The following is a 15871-nucleotide window of genomic DNA, read 5'->3' as shown; positions in this document are numbered from 1 at the left end:
GGCCTCTGGAGCCAGCTTGTGGCGGCCAGCTAACCTGGAGACCCCAGGGGAAGAATGGGGAGCGAAGACTGGGGGCTTCTCAGGCCTGACACCCTCCACCCACCTCCACCCCTGTGCTTGTTCCCGACCGGCGCCTGCTTTAACGTTTTCGACCTTAAATGTACGGTTCTGTATACAGCAAGGCTGTCCTTCGGCTTGTTTCTATGCAGCTATGTCAAAACCCGACTTCAGGGCTTCCCTGGTGGCGCAGTGGTTGAGAGTCCGCCTGCCGATGCAGGGGACACGGGTTCGTGCCCCGGTCCGGGAAGATCCCACATGCCGCGGAGCGGCTGGGCCCGTGAGCCATGGCTGCCGAGCCTGTGCGTCCGGAGCCTGTGCTCCGCAACGGGAGAGGCCACAACAGTGAGAGGCCCGCGTACAGAGAAAAAAAAAAAAAAAACCCGACTTCACTTCCTCACATCCCATCCCCACTAATATAAAGAAAACTGAATCCAAGAAGTGATAGCCATCATCTAATGCCACAAGGTTGTGACAAGAGTGGGATTTGAACACAGGTTCTGACACTGGAGAATTCAAGTCACTGGCACCCACAGGTTCTGTGTGAACTGCTTTGAAGAGGGGGGCCTGTGCAAAAGGCCCTGAGGTGGGAGTCTGGTGCAGGCCTGAGGTCAAGGGTGGGGGATGGGAGAGTTCCTATTAAGTACAGAGAAGGCCTGGGAGCTGGACATAAACTGCCTAGTTTGAGCTTCAGGAAGCTTCCTCCTCCCTTCCTCCTCCAGGAGTGGACACAGGGTAGACCAGAAAGATGGTGGTGGCCTGGCCTTAGGGAGGAGGGGGCAACTGACAAAAATGAAACTCAACTGAGGCCTGAAGTGACAGCCTTTAGCTGGCACTCCAGGTCTCCGCTGTTCTCAAGCATCACCGTCTAGGCCTGGGTTGTCACCTACAGGAAGCCCCAATCACCCCAAGACAAGCAGAAGCATGGCATTGTCAGGGCACTACCAGCCCTCACCTGGCAGACATCAGTCTTGGGTGGGACCCAGGAGCTCCTAAAGGTCAGTCAAAATTGAGAACAGGTATTTTACGCTAGGTGGGGTGTTCCTTCCTACCCCGCCATCCACCTACACCCGAACACCTCCAGGCCCCAGACGTGAGGGTTGTTAACGTGCCTGAGCAGGTCCCACCGGTCCCTAGGCTGAGGTCTTTATTCCCATATTACAGGTGACAAAATCCAGACGGTCGGGCTCACTTAGGCTACGTGGCAGAGGGCCAGGAGGGAGACTTGCCTGTGCTGTGGTTATGACAACTTCAGACATGAAGGGCAGAGACCACAGCCCACTTTACTGGTAAGACAACTGGAACCCAGGACAGAGGACCCCCAAGAGCTATGAAGAACTGACTGACAGGAAGTCCCTAAGGGAGATGCCCGCACCTCAGCCACCTCCCCACTGGACAGACCAACCACATGGACACCAGTTACTGCTCCAGTCAACGAAAGGGAAACTTTACTGAGGCCCCAGGGCCATGGGGCTTAGGCAGGAGGCCACCCTGCGGGCAAAGAAGCAGCCGGTGGAGGGAGCTTATTTGACCTTCTTCTTGGGGCGCAGGTTGTTGGTGTGGCCACACTTCTTCTTGCGGCAGTTGACAGCACGGGGGTGCAGGCGAGCGTAACACCTGTGCGAGGACACGAGCGAGTCGTGAGGGCACATCCCGACCCCCACCAGGGCCAGCCCACACCCCCAATCTGAAGAGTACATACTTGCGGCAGATCATCTTGTCGCAGTTGTATTTCTGAGCGAGCTGGCGAAGGGAAGGCTCGATGATGCCACCTCGCAGACGAAGCACCAGGTGCAGGGTGGACTCTATAGGAAACGAAGGGCAGAGAGAGACAGTGACTGAGCCTAGGCTCACCACCTCAGTCCCACAGGTGCAGGGCAGCCTCCAGTGCCCTGCAGACCAGAGCTTCTCATGTGTGACAGGGACACATCGGAATCCGTTGCGTGTTCTATGTGTAGATGGACACACCAGCCCAGCCCACCCCACAGAACCTCCACGTTTTTATTTCCCACCAGTCCTCGGGGAGGCTGAGACTAATATAAATATACATCAACAGTGGTGTCCATCTGGGTTTCCCCAAGGGCAAGGCAATTTCTAAGTGGTGCGAGGACGACCTTTTATTTTCCTAGGTAAGACATTTAAATCTTTTGCTGCAAAAAGTGGTGCCGATTTTCTTTATAGTAACCACGCTGAGAAACACAAGAATTAAAGAAAAAAAGTGAATAAGAACATGAGAAACCATCGCCATTTGGAAATCCTGGTGGAGATCTTGAGATGGCTTTCCAGCGATGGAAACAGTACCTTACAAAGCAATACTCCCTAGCCCTATCTGATCCTCACCTTAAGAACAATCCTCCTCTACAGCCCCCTCCCGGTGCTGAAGAGGCTGTCAGCTACCCATCCTGGGTCCTAGGCCTCACTGAGGTCCTGTCTAGCCACCCCACCCCCGTACCTTTCTGGATATTATAGTCTGACAGAGTGCGGCCATCCTCCAGCTGTTTGCCCGCGAAAATCAGACGCTGCTGGTCAGGTGGAATGCCTAAGAAGAGAGCACTTCAGTTACTAAAGCTCTGGGAAGAATACTACCAGCAGATCTCCCCTCCCTCCACAGGGCTGTGCCAGGATCACCCAACTGTCAAAAGGGAAAATGAGGTAGAGCGGACAAGCTACCTTCCCAAGATCACACAGGGGAAGCACTGGCATGGCTGAGATCTGTTCAAGCACCCATTCGCCAAGGGACAGCAGATCCTCAGCGCTGAAGGGCCCCTATTTTGCGGAGCACCCAGCCCCAACCCAACTCACCCTCCTTGTCTTGGATTTTAGCTTTGACATTCTCAATGGTGTCACTGGGCTCGACCTCTAGAGTGATGGTCTTGCCCGTCAAGGTCTTCACAAAGATCTGCATCTCTGCGTCTGCTAGGGAGACAGGGGGGAGAATGGCCGGATGGAGTAGTGAGCACTGAAGGTCTGAGCAGCCCGAGCTCACAGGCTGGCCAGCCTTAGTTCCTGACAGCCCTGTGCCGGCATCGACTTCAAATGCAGGCCTGCCCCAGTGCCTGTTTCCTTCCACCCTGCAAGCCAGCAGCTTCGTCTTTAAAGATGGAACGAAAAGTACAGGTCTACGGCACCACCTTGCCAAGAACGGTCTGGAGGTCCCATCCTTCCTCTCCTCCGCCAGCCCCCAGTCTTCCTGCAGCCGGGGTGGGAATCCCATCTTAGTAGCAGCCCCCCAACACACAAGCTTTCCTCCCTACAGTCCCCTCTCCTAATTCCAAGCTCAGACACCCAAAACTTCCTTCTGGGTTACGCCCTAATCCTCAGACCACATTTCCTGCCTTTGATCCAATCCATAAGTAACAACAGCCAACCACGTGCCTGATACTTGTTTACACAGGTATTTCCGTTTTTTCACTTTCCAAGTCTAGAAAACGGCTGCTACTACCAGACTCTACTTACAGATTTAGAAAAGGAAACAGAGACCCAACTCAAAGGCTTAGTATTTTTAAATGGACTGGCAGAGTGTCTGCCACGAGACAAAGTTACAGTTAATACTCCTCCCCATTAAATCGGATCTGCCCCGAAGGACACATCCTCGCCCCAAAGCCTCGTCAGATAGCTGGGGCCGGCGGAGCGGACAGGCTCCTCTTCCAAAGGCCGGCTTCCCTCCCGGGGCCCAGTTCGGGCTCGGAACCCGGCCCAGTGTGCCTTGCTAAGCCGCCCCACAGGGCCTAGCTCGCCTAGACGGAGTCCAGGCCGCCTCCTCCGCTGCCTGGGCCCCCGCAGGCTACCGCCCAACCCTGCCCAGGCCATCACGTACCTGCTCCGTCGTCTCGTTGACGAGAAAGAGGGCGGTTGAACCGGAAACCGCCGATTCGCCGCCGAGGGCGCCTGCGCACCGAGCACGCTGCGCGTCTGCGTCACAATCCGCGCCGCGCCGCGCCCCGCCCTCGGCCCCGCCCCGCCCCTATGTTGCGTGCGGGCGCACGAAGCCGAGGTGCCTGTGAGCGGCCGCTGCCCACCTGCCTCGGGGTGCGAGCTCCGCCCGTCGCGTCACGTAGGAATAATGCCGCACCTTTCCTGGTGTTTCTGCTCGCTGTTTCCAGGCCGCCTGAAGACTGCCCGCACGTAGCGGGTGCTCCGGAAATATTTCAGCAGAGTAGGGGAAACTGTTTTGTGCTAAAGTGGAGGCATTAAGCAGAGGGTCTGCGGGTCCAAGACGCAAGGGTCGAGGCAGGAGGCGGCGTAAGGGCCGAACGTGTTGGAGCCACTGGAGGCCGGCCGCTGTGCACAGATGGATTAAAGGGCGGGTCCGTACAGGAGCACGGAGAGCAGGTGGGGTGGTGCATTCACCCAAGGAAATGGGGTGGGACCCAGGGTCTGTTTAGGATATAAGACGGAGGAGACTCAAGGATGGCTAAAAAGTGCTGGGCGCCGGAAAGCGGTGAGAACTGAGAAGATACCTGCGGGTTTGGCAGCGTACCTTATTTCCTTGAACACTTCCCGGCGCCCCCTATGGACCAGGCAAAAGCAGACACTCTGAAGTCTGGGAAGAGGCCTTTAATAACATAATTTCTAAGTGCTCCAAAGATGAGGGGACTCTGAGAGTGTCTGATGGGGAATGAGACCCCAGCTCCTTGAGGAGCCCACCTTAGGGCTGAGATTTGGAGGAGGAGTTACTCAAGGAGGTAAAGGAATAATGTTGTGGGCACTGGGAATAGCACATTTGAAGGCCTGGTTGGTGACAGGAAGTGGGGTTATTATGGTTGCCACCACTGGAGACTCCCACTCAAAGCACAGCAGCCCACTTCTTTCCAGCTCAGTGGTGCCTGGCTGTCCATAACCATCCTGTCCCACATCCAGCACTTGCCCCCATTCTGGACTGCTGGGCCCAAGGATGGAAGGAAGCCACTGCTAGGTGCACCCTTCCCTTTTTAGTAACAGAGTCTTTTTATTGATAACTTCCCAACAGCATCTGTAAACATCGGGTACAAAAATATTCTGCTTAACTGTTCTCCGAGGTGGCTCGGCTTGCTCCACGGAGGCCCCAGGAGAAGCCTGCTGGGCCCTCAGGGTCCACACCTCTGGTCCGAGAAACAGGGCCTAACCAGGCTCGGTGCTGAGGGGATGGCTAATCTATGCCTTGAGGCTTCTACAACTGTCTCAGAAACCTCTTTGAGATAATGATTGGAGAAAGTATTCAATACTATCATTGGAGGAAGGGGCAAGGAGACCAGAATTAGTAGGCACAGGGGTGGGCTGGGGTGAACTCAGACATGACAGTGCTTGGCCACCTTGAGGAGGTCCTGACCAGGGTGCTGGGACAGAGGACATCTGGCTCTGGTCTCTGGGAACCTTTAGGTGTTGCTCAGAGCAGACCTCAGGCCTGGCTCTGCACCCAACCCGACTCCAGCTGGACTGGTCATCCCCTGGCCTGGCAGAGGGGTCTACAGAAGAGAGATGTTCTCAGTGAGGAAGGAGGGGGAATGATAGATCCCCAGGAATTCCATACCCCAGGGAGGGAGACTTGTCCCCCAGTGAGCCCCAAATGACAGAGTAGGGTGGCAAAGCTGACTGTCTCAAGGCAGCGTTACCCACTGCCACCTCAGACATCTGGGCAGTGGCACCACTGCTGCCCTGAGACCCGTCTGAGCTCCTGGGAGTAGGGCTACTCGCCCGGCGTCTCCTCGTCATCTGTATGGCTGTGGCCATTGATGGCAGGGGAGCCGGGCCGGACGTGGGACAGGTCCTCGAAGCCGGGGCTGAGGGAGGGCGAGACTGTGTCGGGGCTGGTGTCACATGAGCCCGTGCTCTGTTCCGAGGTGGCAATGGTTGTTGTGGTGCTGGGCGGGATGGGGTCTTCATCCTCGTCTTCCAGGAGGGACGCCTCCGGGATGTCTGGGGGAAGGAGGCCCAGGAGTTGGCTTAGTCACCATGCCAGGCACTGTGATGAGGGATTAACTGGGCCCAGGACCCCTGACAGCTACCCCCACCCCATGGGACATAACTTGGTTCATTTTACAGATGAGGAAACCGAGGTCCAAGCAGGTGAGAGGCCTCTCTTTAAGGTGAGGTAAGGTAAAGACTCAGGTTCTCTGGGGTTAGGCCTATGTGGGCCCTGGGGGCAAGTCTGAGCCTGGCTCTGCCCTCGTGACTGTGTCACCTGGGCCAGGCCCCTCACCTGCCCGTGTCTCAGCTCCCTGCTCTATAAACTGGGAATGATGGCATTGCCTTTATGCCTGTGGTTGTCAGCGGCCCTGGAGTGGGGAGCTGTTGGCCCATTCTGCAGACTGGGTAAACTGAAGCTCAGCATGGAGGACGCTGTGCTTCCTCTGACAAGTCACTGCCCCTCTGGGCACAGTCCCCACCTCATAGGTGTTTGTGGGTAACAGCCTGGCTCGTAGGAGTACGTGACATTCACTGGGCTAAGGACTGTCGTCATTCTTGTCCACATTCCCTCATGTGACCTCCCCCAAGGGAGGAGGCTCTAGTCCCAACACCTGCTCCGCAGGTTGCCAAGAAGATCAGGCCAGCACTCCCGCCCCTGCCCCAGGTCTTACTGGACCCACTGCCCACTAGGGCCCGGGCTTGGTGTCAGCCCTTGAGGTGACCTTCCAGAAGCCAGCCCTGGGCTGAGGGCCCTGGCATCCAAGGGCACAGAGCCCAGAAGCGGGATGTAGGAGCTCTGGGTGACACTTACGGCTGAAGGCCTCCGGGTGCTGCCTGGCCAGCTTCCCTTTCAGTGTCCTGCAGGGGAAGGGAAGGCACACAGGGCTGAACCTGCAGAGTGTGCAGGCTGGGCCCGGTGCAGGCCAGGAACCTCCCCGTCACTGCTTGTCATACTCTGCTCCAGGGCTGGAGGTAGGACTGGGCGCTCAGCCGGCGGACCTCCCACCCCCGGGACGGATGGCAGCTACCCAGCTGTCACCCAACTTCTGCGTGTCCTTGGTGCTGGCTCTGCGTGCTGGCTGGGCCCTCTACCTGCAATGCCTCATGTCTAAACCTCTTCTACCAGGACAACCTTCCAGGAAGCTTCCCTTCCCCTTGCCTCAACAGGCACTCCTCTGGGTGACTTGTCCTAGCTTGTCTCTCCATCCCCGGGGTGAGGATGTCTGTGGGGGCCAGGAGTGCTGACTATCCACACCCCAAACACCGAACACTGGCACTCACTAAACTGAACTTCACAGAGAAGCACCTGCTTCCCTTTTTAACCTGGTTTTTCCTTTTTACCTGAAGTAACGCAGTTCTGTTTACAAAGAATTACAAAAGGCTCTTCAGAGCAGTCTCTCACCCTTGACTATGGCCAGCCAGCACTGTCCCCCCCCAACCCCCTCCCCCGAAGTACCACTGCTGCTGCTGCATCCCTGCCTGGGTGGACACACTTATCTCCTTCCTGAGTGACACAGATACACACAAAAGGTGTCAACCCTTGTGGTTCCTACTCTACTTCCACCCCTGCAACACCACACATGGGCAACCAGCCTGGTGAGATGCCCCAGAAAAGATACGCTTTGATAAAGGATTTATCCGGCCTGTCTTGTGATTTCTGCACAGAGCATGCTCCAAGGAAACATGTTGCCCTCAATCTGTGGCACCTGCTCTGCCAGCAGATGCGGCTGCCCCCGGAAAAGAAGAAGCGGCACAGTCAGCCAGAAATACAGCTGTAGTGCCAGCTTGTTCCAGGCCTTGGCGCCCCAGCAGCAGTTGTTAACGGCAGCAGTGGTGATAGGAGCTCCGGGGGCCGTGTCAAGCATTCTATGTGGCTAGGGACTTGGACATCGTCTTTCTCTGTCCTCATGGAAACCAGCTTGAGAAGGACCCGCAAAATCTGGCAATCTCATTTTCCTCTTGAGAGAAGTCCTGGGTGGAGGCCAAGGGGGACATAAGGCTAGCCTTTCACTGTCTGCTCCTGCCTGCCTTTTGCATTATGGGTCTGGCACTATGTTGCATTTTCAAAAAAGGAATAAAATTTAAATTGAGAAACTCCAAGATTTTCAGATCTTCTCTAATACTAAGTGTGCAATGAAGCCTCGTAAAACAAGCTGAATCTCCCCACCGCCCTGCTATGTGGAGAGGACGGCCCTTATTGAAAAGAGGAGGAACCCTCTTTTTAGGCTCAGAGGCTCAGAGCAGGAGGCAGAGACTGGAGAGCCAAGCACCCACCTGATCCTGCGGAAGATGCTGTCCAGGTCCCGTTTCATCTCCACCAGGGTCCTTGTGTGGTGCAGAAAGCGCTCGCTCATCTGCTGCAGGCGGGCACTTGACAGGTTGTTGAAGTTGAGCAGCATCTCGTTTGTCTTCTCAAAGCGGTCCAGCCTGGTGGCGGAAAAAGGGCACCAACTCCTCTGCTCAGCCTCCAGGTCCCTGCCAACTGATCCTGCTAGGCCCTTTCCTGCTCCATGACCTTTGCGTAGACCATTCCCTTGTCTTGTGGAGCTCTACCTGGTGTTTGAGCCAGCTAGCAAACTCCTATTCAACTTTCAAAACCCTACTCAAAAATCCTACTCAAGTGTACCTTTCTCATGTAGCCTTAACCCTCTCCCTCAAGTAGACTCTTTGACACTCTGACTCCCCTAGCCCCAGCTTCTTTCTCTTGCCCAGCCCTGATACCCCGAGACCAGGAAGGTTCAAGTCTGATTTTGTCTCCCCTCAGTCTGGGAGTTCCCCAGGGTCAGGTCTGAATCTGAACTAAAGACCTAGGAGGGAGATGGGTATGCTGAGACCCAGACATATCCAGCACCACTGTCACAGGGCAAGAAAGGTAAGGTATCAGGTCTGTGCTGTGTTGTAAATGGAAGGAAGAGCCTTTGGCTTAAAGACACAAAAATGAAGCCCCAGGAGACCATGTTTCCCCCCGAAGGTTGTGTCAGCCCTTCTTCCCCACAGAGCAGGCCGGAATTAGGGTGAGGCTATGGTGGACACAGTGCCAAGCCCCAAAGAGGGCAAAGGCCATTCACAGCCCTTCCAAGTGACCCTGGGTGCTCCACAGAGACAGCCTAGGCTCTGAGAGAACAGGTTCCCAACAGGAAGTGAGTCGACTGGCTCCCTTAAATCCCCCAGCAGTTCCTTCCTTATCCCCCTCAAGTCTCCCCACCCCAGGCCTCGGGAAAGGAGCTGCTATGGTCCCCGCCAAACTGTCCGCAGCTGCGAAACTGTCCCAGAGCCCTGCTTCCTGTGCCAAGGCCTCGCCTTCAGACCAGGAAGGAATTTACTTTGGAGCCAGCCAACAGATTTGCTCATTTCCTTCATTTTATCACCAGTGTGGGCCCGGGGCAGAGGCGGGCAGGGCAAGAATGCTGGCCAGCAAGTGGATTCCTTCCCATACCGGGGGCCCAGGGCCCTTGGCTTCCACTCACATGTTCTTCTGGGCCAGGATGATGGCGTTGACATCGTCTGCATTCACCATGCTCAGGATGCGGCTACAGAAGACCCTCGAGGCCGAGTCCGGGGGGTCCATCTCTTCCTCCTCCTCCGCTGCCTGAAACAGGCAGGAAGAAAGTGTTTTCAGTCTGCATCAGGAAGTGGGGGGAGGTGGGATGGAGAGGAGGGGCTGGGAACCCCACAGGCCACCTGTCCGTAAGTGGGTCAGGCCACCTGAGCCTCAGCTTTGTCATGCCAGGAACTCGGGGGTGTTTCGAGAACCACAGGAGCTCCTATTTATAACTTGCACCCAAGCACATCACAATCCCATCACCCCTCCCACCTCCACACCTGCCCCTCTCCATGTGCCCAAAGCTACAGGCACCTTCCTCCTGCATTGACCTGCCCCCCTCCTCCTCGCTGCCCCCTCAAATCATCACCCCCTCCAATGCCTTTTCTCCCAAGAGGTCTTTGATGACTACCCCTATTCTGGTCACTTACCACTTCACCTTTTTTTAATTGCTCCACTGTCTCATCGCTTCCTGAAATTATCTTAGTTATCAGTTAACCCTTTTGCCTGTCACCCCCACAGCAACATTAGCTCCAATAGAACAGAGGCGTGTGTTCTTTCTTGCTCGTTGCTCTGTCTCCAGAGCCCAGCCCAGAACCTTGTTCACAGCAAGGGATTGCCCGAATTTAGTTTGATGAAGGCAAACAGAACCTTTCAAACTCAGCTCTGAAGCTAGACTTATATCAGCAAGTTAAAGCCAAGAATTTCAGGCACTGGCAGCCAGGCTGTGGGCCCCAGCAACCCAGATGGCTCTGTGGCTCTTGGCTCCCAGCTTCCCTGGCACACAGATGCTATCCCAGCAGGTGGGGACTTCCTGGACCATGCTAGGGCAGGAGGGACCACAGCTTCAGCACTGACCCTCCTAAGGAGGTTCAGGAAAAACCCAGAATCCTGACATAGCTTGGCTCTGAGGTCTGCACGTTTAATCGTCGACTGAAAGGCCCACTTGCAATTGGTTAAGATTCACACACAGGATCAGGAAGGGCTTTCGGAGCCCACTTAACTACCCTCCTCTTTATTAAGCACCTACTGTATATTAAACAAGACACCAATTTCAAACCCTGGCAATTGTTACCATCCTTATTTATACATGAGAAAATTGAGGCTCAGAGACTGAGGAACTAGGCCGTTGTCGCACAGCCAGTGAACATGGGTCACAACTCAAACACCCACAGACCACAGGATCCACAAATATGTGACTCTGACGTTCAGTAGCTACCTGTGACAGGACAGCTGCTTCTTGCAGCACCTGATTCCTGCCAGACTTCTGATTGTTTCCAGAAATAAACCTGAAATATGGATTTCTTTTTCCTGTGAAATCGCCTCATTTACAAATGTTAGCAACTAATATTTTTCTTACCCCAACACCATAGAGGCCAAAAGTACGTATCTATTTGTGCCCAGAATCTGGCTATCAGTTTGCAGCCATTACGTGCCTTCTGGAGATAAACTGCCACACCTGACGAAATCCACCACCTCCCCAATCACCATGTTTGAGCTCCTTCTATGTGCCAGGCATGGACACCCACACCCTCCACATTTCCAAAGAAGATCATGTATAAAGAGGACACTTGGACTCTCAAAGGACAGAATGTGGCGGGAAGCCCACAGCTAGAGCCTGGCAGGTGCAGGATTTGGACCTGTGGGAAATGGTTCTGCTACAAAGATGGGCTCTTTCCTGTCTCTGGCTCCCAGATGTGAGGGCTGAGGGATTCAAGGCACACTCCCCCACCAGCTGCCTCTCACAGGAAGCCTTCCCTGACTAACTGCTAATCTGGCCCACATACAGAGTGGAAATGACCCAGCATGGGCTCTGATCCCTGCTCCAAATATATTTATGGGGGACACACGCAGAGAGGGAGACTGTGTGACCTTGGGAGAGTCACCTCACTTCCTAGATCCATTTTCTCACCCAGAAAATAGGTATAACAAAGAATCTGAATCTCACAATGCTGTCTGTGGGGACTAAAACCAATAGTGCTAAGAGGTGCTGGGCTCGGAGCAGTCAGTTTCTCCAAGTGGAGTGTGAAGAAATCCTAGGACAGGGCCCGGGAATCAGTATTCTAATGAGGGCCTCCCTAGTGCTTCCAAGAATACAGAACAAACACTTATATAGCACTTCATTTAATCCCCAGTCTCCCCTACAAGGGCATCTCCGAGGGCACCAAAGGCTCCCAGGGGTGGGCTCAGGTCACACACCAATACGGAGAGGCGCCGCAACTCCACCCAAGTCATTTAACAGAATTTAATTTGGCTGCCCAAGCTCAGCAAAACCCGCGAGGCGGGGCGGGGCTCACAAATCCCCTCATGCCCCGCCCCTGTGAAGCGGGAAACTGAGGCCCAAGCAGGTCAACGCCCGATTCCGGGAGACACGGCACAGCCTGAACACAGGCGGCCCCAACTCCCGCGCCTCGGATCCATACTCGGCCCATGGCGCCGCCCGCGCGTCCACCGCGCAGACGGGGAAACTGAGACCTGTGCGCAGGAGGGGTGCCCAGATGTTGCCAGCGGCGCGCCCCACCCCGCTACAACCCGAGGACCGCTCCCGACCCGGCCCGGCTCCCCAGAGGCCCCTGCGTCCCCAGCCCCACCCCGAACTCGGCCCCGGCGTCGGTGGCAGCAGCACCTGCACATCTGGCGGCCTTGCTCGCGCTTCCGGGATGGCGCCCGCGCCGCCACGACGTCACCACGCACCATGCGTGCGAGCGCGCGTGGCGGCGACGTGCCCTGGGCTGACTTGCGTGCGTGGAGGCGCGGCAGGAACGGGTGGAGCTTAGATGCAGCTTCTATTTGCGGGCGCATCACAACAAATAGCCAATCAAGCAGTCTCTCTCGCGCCTGCGTAGTTTCCAAAGCCTGAGCTCCAAGGCAGCCCGGAAGGGGGGAGGGGAATGGGAAGGGAGGATGAAACAACCGATTTTATAGATAGTAAGACTGAGGTCCGAGAGCGGCAAGCATTCCCACAGGGTCATATAATCCTCGAGTGGGCTGTGGTGGATCCAGACCCAAATGTTCTGCTTTCCAGGCTGGGAATCAGATTCACTCGGGTTCAAACACCCTGCTGCGTTTTTGGTAATCTTTTTCTGGGCCAGGATCCTGCATTGCATTTAGTCATGTCTCCTTGGTCTCTTCCACTCTGTGACAATTCCTGTCTTCCTTAATCTTTCATGACCTTAATACTTTTGAAGAGTACTGGTTTTGTAGAACACCTAACATTATGGGTTTGTTCAATATTTCCTCATGATTAGACGGAAGTTGACCAGCTTGGGAAAGAATCCCACGAAAGTGATGTTTCCTTCTCAATGCATCATATCAGGAGACACTGGGATGTTGATATGTCTCATTGTTGGTGACGTTAACTTTGATTACTTGCTTAAGGCAGTGTCTACCAGCTTCTCAACTGTCAAGTTACTCTTTTCCTTTGCAATTAATAAGTATCCTATGGGGGGATACTTAAGAGACTATGTAAATACCATTGGTGTTTTGGTCTTGGGTTTTTTTTGTTGTTGTTTACATATTTTTCACCCTTTAGTTTTAGCATCCATTCATGGCTCTTGGCAGCAATAATGATTACTTACTATGTGTTTGCGTAATGGTGATTTTTAATTTAATTATTAATTGGAATTCTGTTGTAAACAAGAGCTGTCCATTCTTCTCAATTATGTATTCAAGTATTTATATCACTATGGAGTCATGAATATTTATTTTATTCTGTGGCTTATAATCAATTTCTATATTATTTATTTTACTGCCCCTTTAATTTAGCTCCTATGTCCTTTTAATATGTCTTCATGTTTCTGTGAGTACGTCCTTACTTTTGGCATCACAAGATGTTCTGTGCTTGCTTTGGAATATCCCTGGAATCAGCCATTTCTCCAAGGAGCCTGGTTCTGCTTCTTGGAGAATGGTATTTAGAGACCAAGATCTGGGTGCTGGGTGTGCTCACTGCTACCCAGGTATTATTGCTTAGAAACCCTCTCAGCAGTCAGAGCTAGGAAATACATGTATGTCTACTAACCCATGCATATACACATCTATTTTTAGTTCTATATCTGTTCCCTTGTGTCTCTACTGAAAACCATGAGTTCATACTGAGATGAGGATGTGTTAAGTGAGATAACCCAAGTTAAATGCATGAACAAAATGGGGCAAATAGTAATTGCTTGATAAGTGTTAGCAATTATCATTAGTTTCTGGGGTCTTATGAAATGTATGTTATATATTATATGTCTGATTTTTCTGTGTCTCAGTTTGTTAACTGTGAGTCTGGGTGAACCTAGCATCTGCCTCTTAAGGTTGCTAAGAGCTTGAGAGATACACACATACCCTTGGGCACATGGAAGACTCTTTGAGAGCCCTGGAATTGGCATATCTGAGTTCTAATTCCAGCTGTCACATCCTAGCTCGGTAGCCTTGAGCAAGTGGCTTAACCTTAAGAAATCATGCAGGTTAATTCCTTACAAGAGGGGTCCCCAACCCCGGGCTGTGGACCAGTACTTGTCCTCGGCCTATTAGGAAACAGGCTGAACAGCCGGAGGTGGGCGGCGGGTGACCAAGCAAAGCTTCATCTGCCACTCACCATCACTCCCCATCACTCACATTAGCACCTGAACCATTGCTGGCATTATGGCCTGAACCATTGCCCCACCCCACCCCCATCTGTGGAAAAATTGTCTTCCACGAAACCAGTCCCTGGTGCCAAAAAGGTTCGGGACCGCTGCCTTACAACAGAGTTTGGCCCATTGTAAGCCCTTGGTAAACTGAGGGTAAACTCTATTATTACTCTCACACTCTCCTGCCTTCATTCATTGAAAAGTAAATGATGATCAGGAATCTTATACATTCTTATAGTTCAACCAACAGTTTTAAAAATTGTTCAGTAAACCCTCTAGTCACCCCTTCTGGGTTTGGCCCATATTCTGAGAATCCAGAAAATACTCAGTCCCTGCCTAGCCTTGGAGGATGAAGGAGAGTCTGACACAGACAATCCCAGCCCTGAAGGGAACAATGTTGGGTTAGAGGGAGGAGAGACTCAAGGCTGGAGGAACCTACAGAGTGGGGTTTGAGGACTTCTGAAGTCCAGGAAGCAGGTACATCTGGATGGAGTTTTGAGGTAGGATTAGGAGTTTTGCAGGTGCTGACAATCATTCAGGACTGAGGGGATCACAGGAGCAAAGACAGGATGGTGGGAAAGCACATAGTGTGGATTTGATCTTTTAAGAATTGTGGAGCTCCATGAACCAGACAGCAGCCAGTGCTGAGAAGAGCCTGGGTGGCGGCTTCTGGGTAAAGTAGAACTGTGGCTCTGTCTGCATGGCTTTGCCAAGCTGTAGCAGAAGAGGCCCAGACTGGAGAAACCAAGCTTTTCAACGGGTCTCTTGGGCTCTGTTGGAAGCCAGGGAACAATTACGAGGGTCCTGGAAGGGGTGGGGGCTGCACATTGAAGCCAAAAGGGACTTGGCTGGTCCAAAATGTTTTCCTTTTTTATTTTGTTTAAATTTTATTTATTTATTTTCTTGGCTGTGTTGGGTCTTTGCTGCTGTGCGCAGGCTTTCTCTAGTTGCGGCGAGCCAGGACTACTCTTCGTTGCAGGGCGCGGGCTTCTGATTGCGGTGGTTTCTCTTGTTGCTGACCACGGGATCTAGACGTGTGGGCTTCAGTAGTTGTGGCACATGGGCTCAGTAGTTGTGGCTCGCGGGCTGTAGAGCGCAGGCTCAGTAGTTGTGGTGCAGGGCTTTGTTGCTCCGTGGAATGTGGGATCTTCCCAGACCAGGGCTTGAACCCATGTTCCCTGCATTGGCAGGCGGATTCTTTTTTTTTTTTTAATTTTATTTATTGATTGATTGATTTTTGGCTGTGTTGGGTCTTCATTGCTGTGCGCGGGCTTTCTCTAGTTGCAGTCAGCAGGGGCTACTCTTCGTTGCGGTGCATTGGCTTCTTATTGCTGTGGCTTCTCTTGTTGCGGATCATGGGCTCTAGGTGCACAGGCTTCAGTAGTTGCAGCACGCGGGGTCAGTAGTTGTGGCTCACGGGCTCTAGAGCGTAGGCTCAGTATTTGTGGCACACAGGCTTAGTTGCTCCGCAGCAGGTGTGATCTTCCCGGACCAGGGATCGAACCTGTGTTCCCTGCATTGGCAGGCAGATTCTTAACCACTGCGCCACCAGGGAAGTCCTCCCCCCCACCCCCCACCTCTTCTGACTGGGCAGCCTTCCTTCCTCCCTGCCTTCCTTCCTTCCTTCCTTCCTTCTTTCCACAATGATTTCCCTGAATACCTCCCCCTGTTTTGTGCCATGCAGCATGTAGGCCTCAGGACTAAAACAATAAGAAACAATGTACCCTTCTCAGATTTTGGGGGTCTTCCAGTCTACCGGGTGAGGCAAAAGTCA

At 53.5% G+C, this 15871-nt stretch overlaps 2 protein-coding genes across 5 annotated transcripts; both read right to left on the bottom strand.

The window, feature by feature from the left end:
- Positions 1 to 1476: 1476 nt before the first annotated feature.
- UBA52 (ubiquitin A-52 residue ribosomal protein fusion product 1) lies at positions 1477 to 3917 on the bottom strand. 3 transcript variants are annotated; one of them, XM_065873600.1, is made up of 5 exons: positions 3875 to 3917; positions 2860 to 2970; positions 2510 to 2596; positions 1760 to 1862; positions 1477 to 1674 (listed from the first exon to the last, which is right to left on the bottom strand). In XM_065873600.1, exons 2-5 carry the CDS (start codon positions 2960 to 2962, stop codon positions 1581 to 1583), a joined length of 387 nt encoding a protein of 128 aa, XP_065729672.1. In that variant the 5' UTR covers positions 2963 to 2970; positions 3875 to 3917; the 3' UTR covers positions 1477 to 1580. The 3 variants fall into 3 exon arrangements, with proteins under 3 accessions (XP_065729672.1, XP_065729671.1, XP_065729673.1); XM_065873599.1 differs by having other exon boundaries at positions 2860 to 2973; positions 3875 to 3903; XM_065873601.1 differs by lacking the exons at positions 2510 to 2596; positions 3875 to 3917 and having other exon boundaries at positions 2860 to 2962.
- A 1063-nt stretch (positions 3918 to 4980) lies between these two features.
- On the bottom strand, positions 4981 to 12146 carry KXD1 (KxDL motif containing 1). 2 transcript variants are annotated; one of them, XM_065874388.1, is made up of 6 exons: positions 12111 to 12146; positions 9411 to 9532; positions 8218 to 8370; positions 6755 to 6801; positions 5731 to 5952; positions 4981 to 5501 (listed from the first exon to the last, which is right to left on the bottom strand). In XM_065874388.1, exons 2-6 carry the CDS (start codon positions 9509 to 9511, stop codon positions 5218 to 5220), a joined length of 807 nt encoding a protein of 268 aa, XP_065730460.1. In that variant the 5' UTR covers positions 9512 to 9532; positions 12111 to 12146; the 3' UTR covers positions 4981 to 5217. The 2 variants fall into 2 exon arrangements, with proteins under 2 accessions (XP_065730460.1, XP_065730461.1); XM_065874389.1 differs by lacking the exons at positions 4981 to 5501; positions 12111 to 12146 and having other exon boundaries at positions 5723 to 5952; positions 9411 to 9511.
- Positions 12147 to 15871: the final 3725 nt, after the last annotated feature.

The sequence above is a fragment of the Phocoena phocoena genome, chromosome 3 (genome assembly GCF_963924675.1).
Source record: "Phocoena phocoena chromosome 3, mPhoPho1.1, whole genome shotgun sequence".
NCBI classification, from domain to species: domain Eukaryota; kingdom Metazoa; phylum Chordata; class Mammalia; order Artiodactyla; family Phocoenidae; genus Phocoena; species Phocoena phocoena.
The sequence above is the reverse complement of the archived record's forward strand: the minus strand, read 5'-3'. Positions and strand labels throughout refer to the sequence as shown.

Bases quoted from the DNA above. Each gene is read 5' to 3' on its own strand.
- UBA52 (XM_065873600.1), bottom strand. From the start codon at position 2,962: ATGCAGATCTTTGTGAAGACCTTGACGGGCAAGACCATCACTCTAGAG. The intron at 2,597-2,859 runs GTGAGTTGGGTT...CTCTCTTCTTAG, and splicing joins TAAAATCCAAGACAAGGAGG to GCATTCCACCTGACCAGCAG. The intron at 1,675-1,759 runs GTATGTACTCTT...GTCCTCGCACAG, and splicing joins GACAAGATGATCTGCCGCAA to GTGTTACGCTCGCCTGCACC.
- KXD1 (XM_065874388.1), bottom strand. From the start codon at position 9,511: ATGGACCCCCCGGACTCGGCCTCGAGGGTCTTCTGTAGCCGCATCCTG. The intron at 6,802-8,217 runs GTGGGTGCTTGG...CTTCCCCTGCAG, and splicing joins AGCATCTTCCGCAGGATCAG to GACACTGAAAGGGAAGCTGG. The intron at 5,953-6,754 runs GTAAGTGTCACC...TCCTTCCCCCAG, and splicing joins GCACCCGGAGGCCTTCAGCC to ACATCCCGGAGGCGTCCCTC.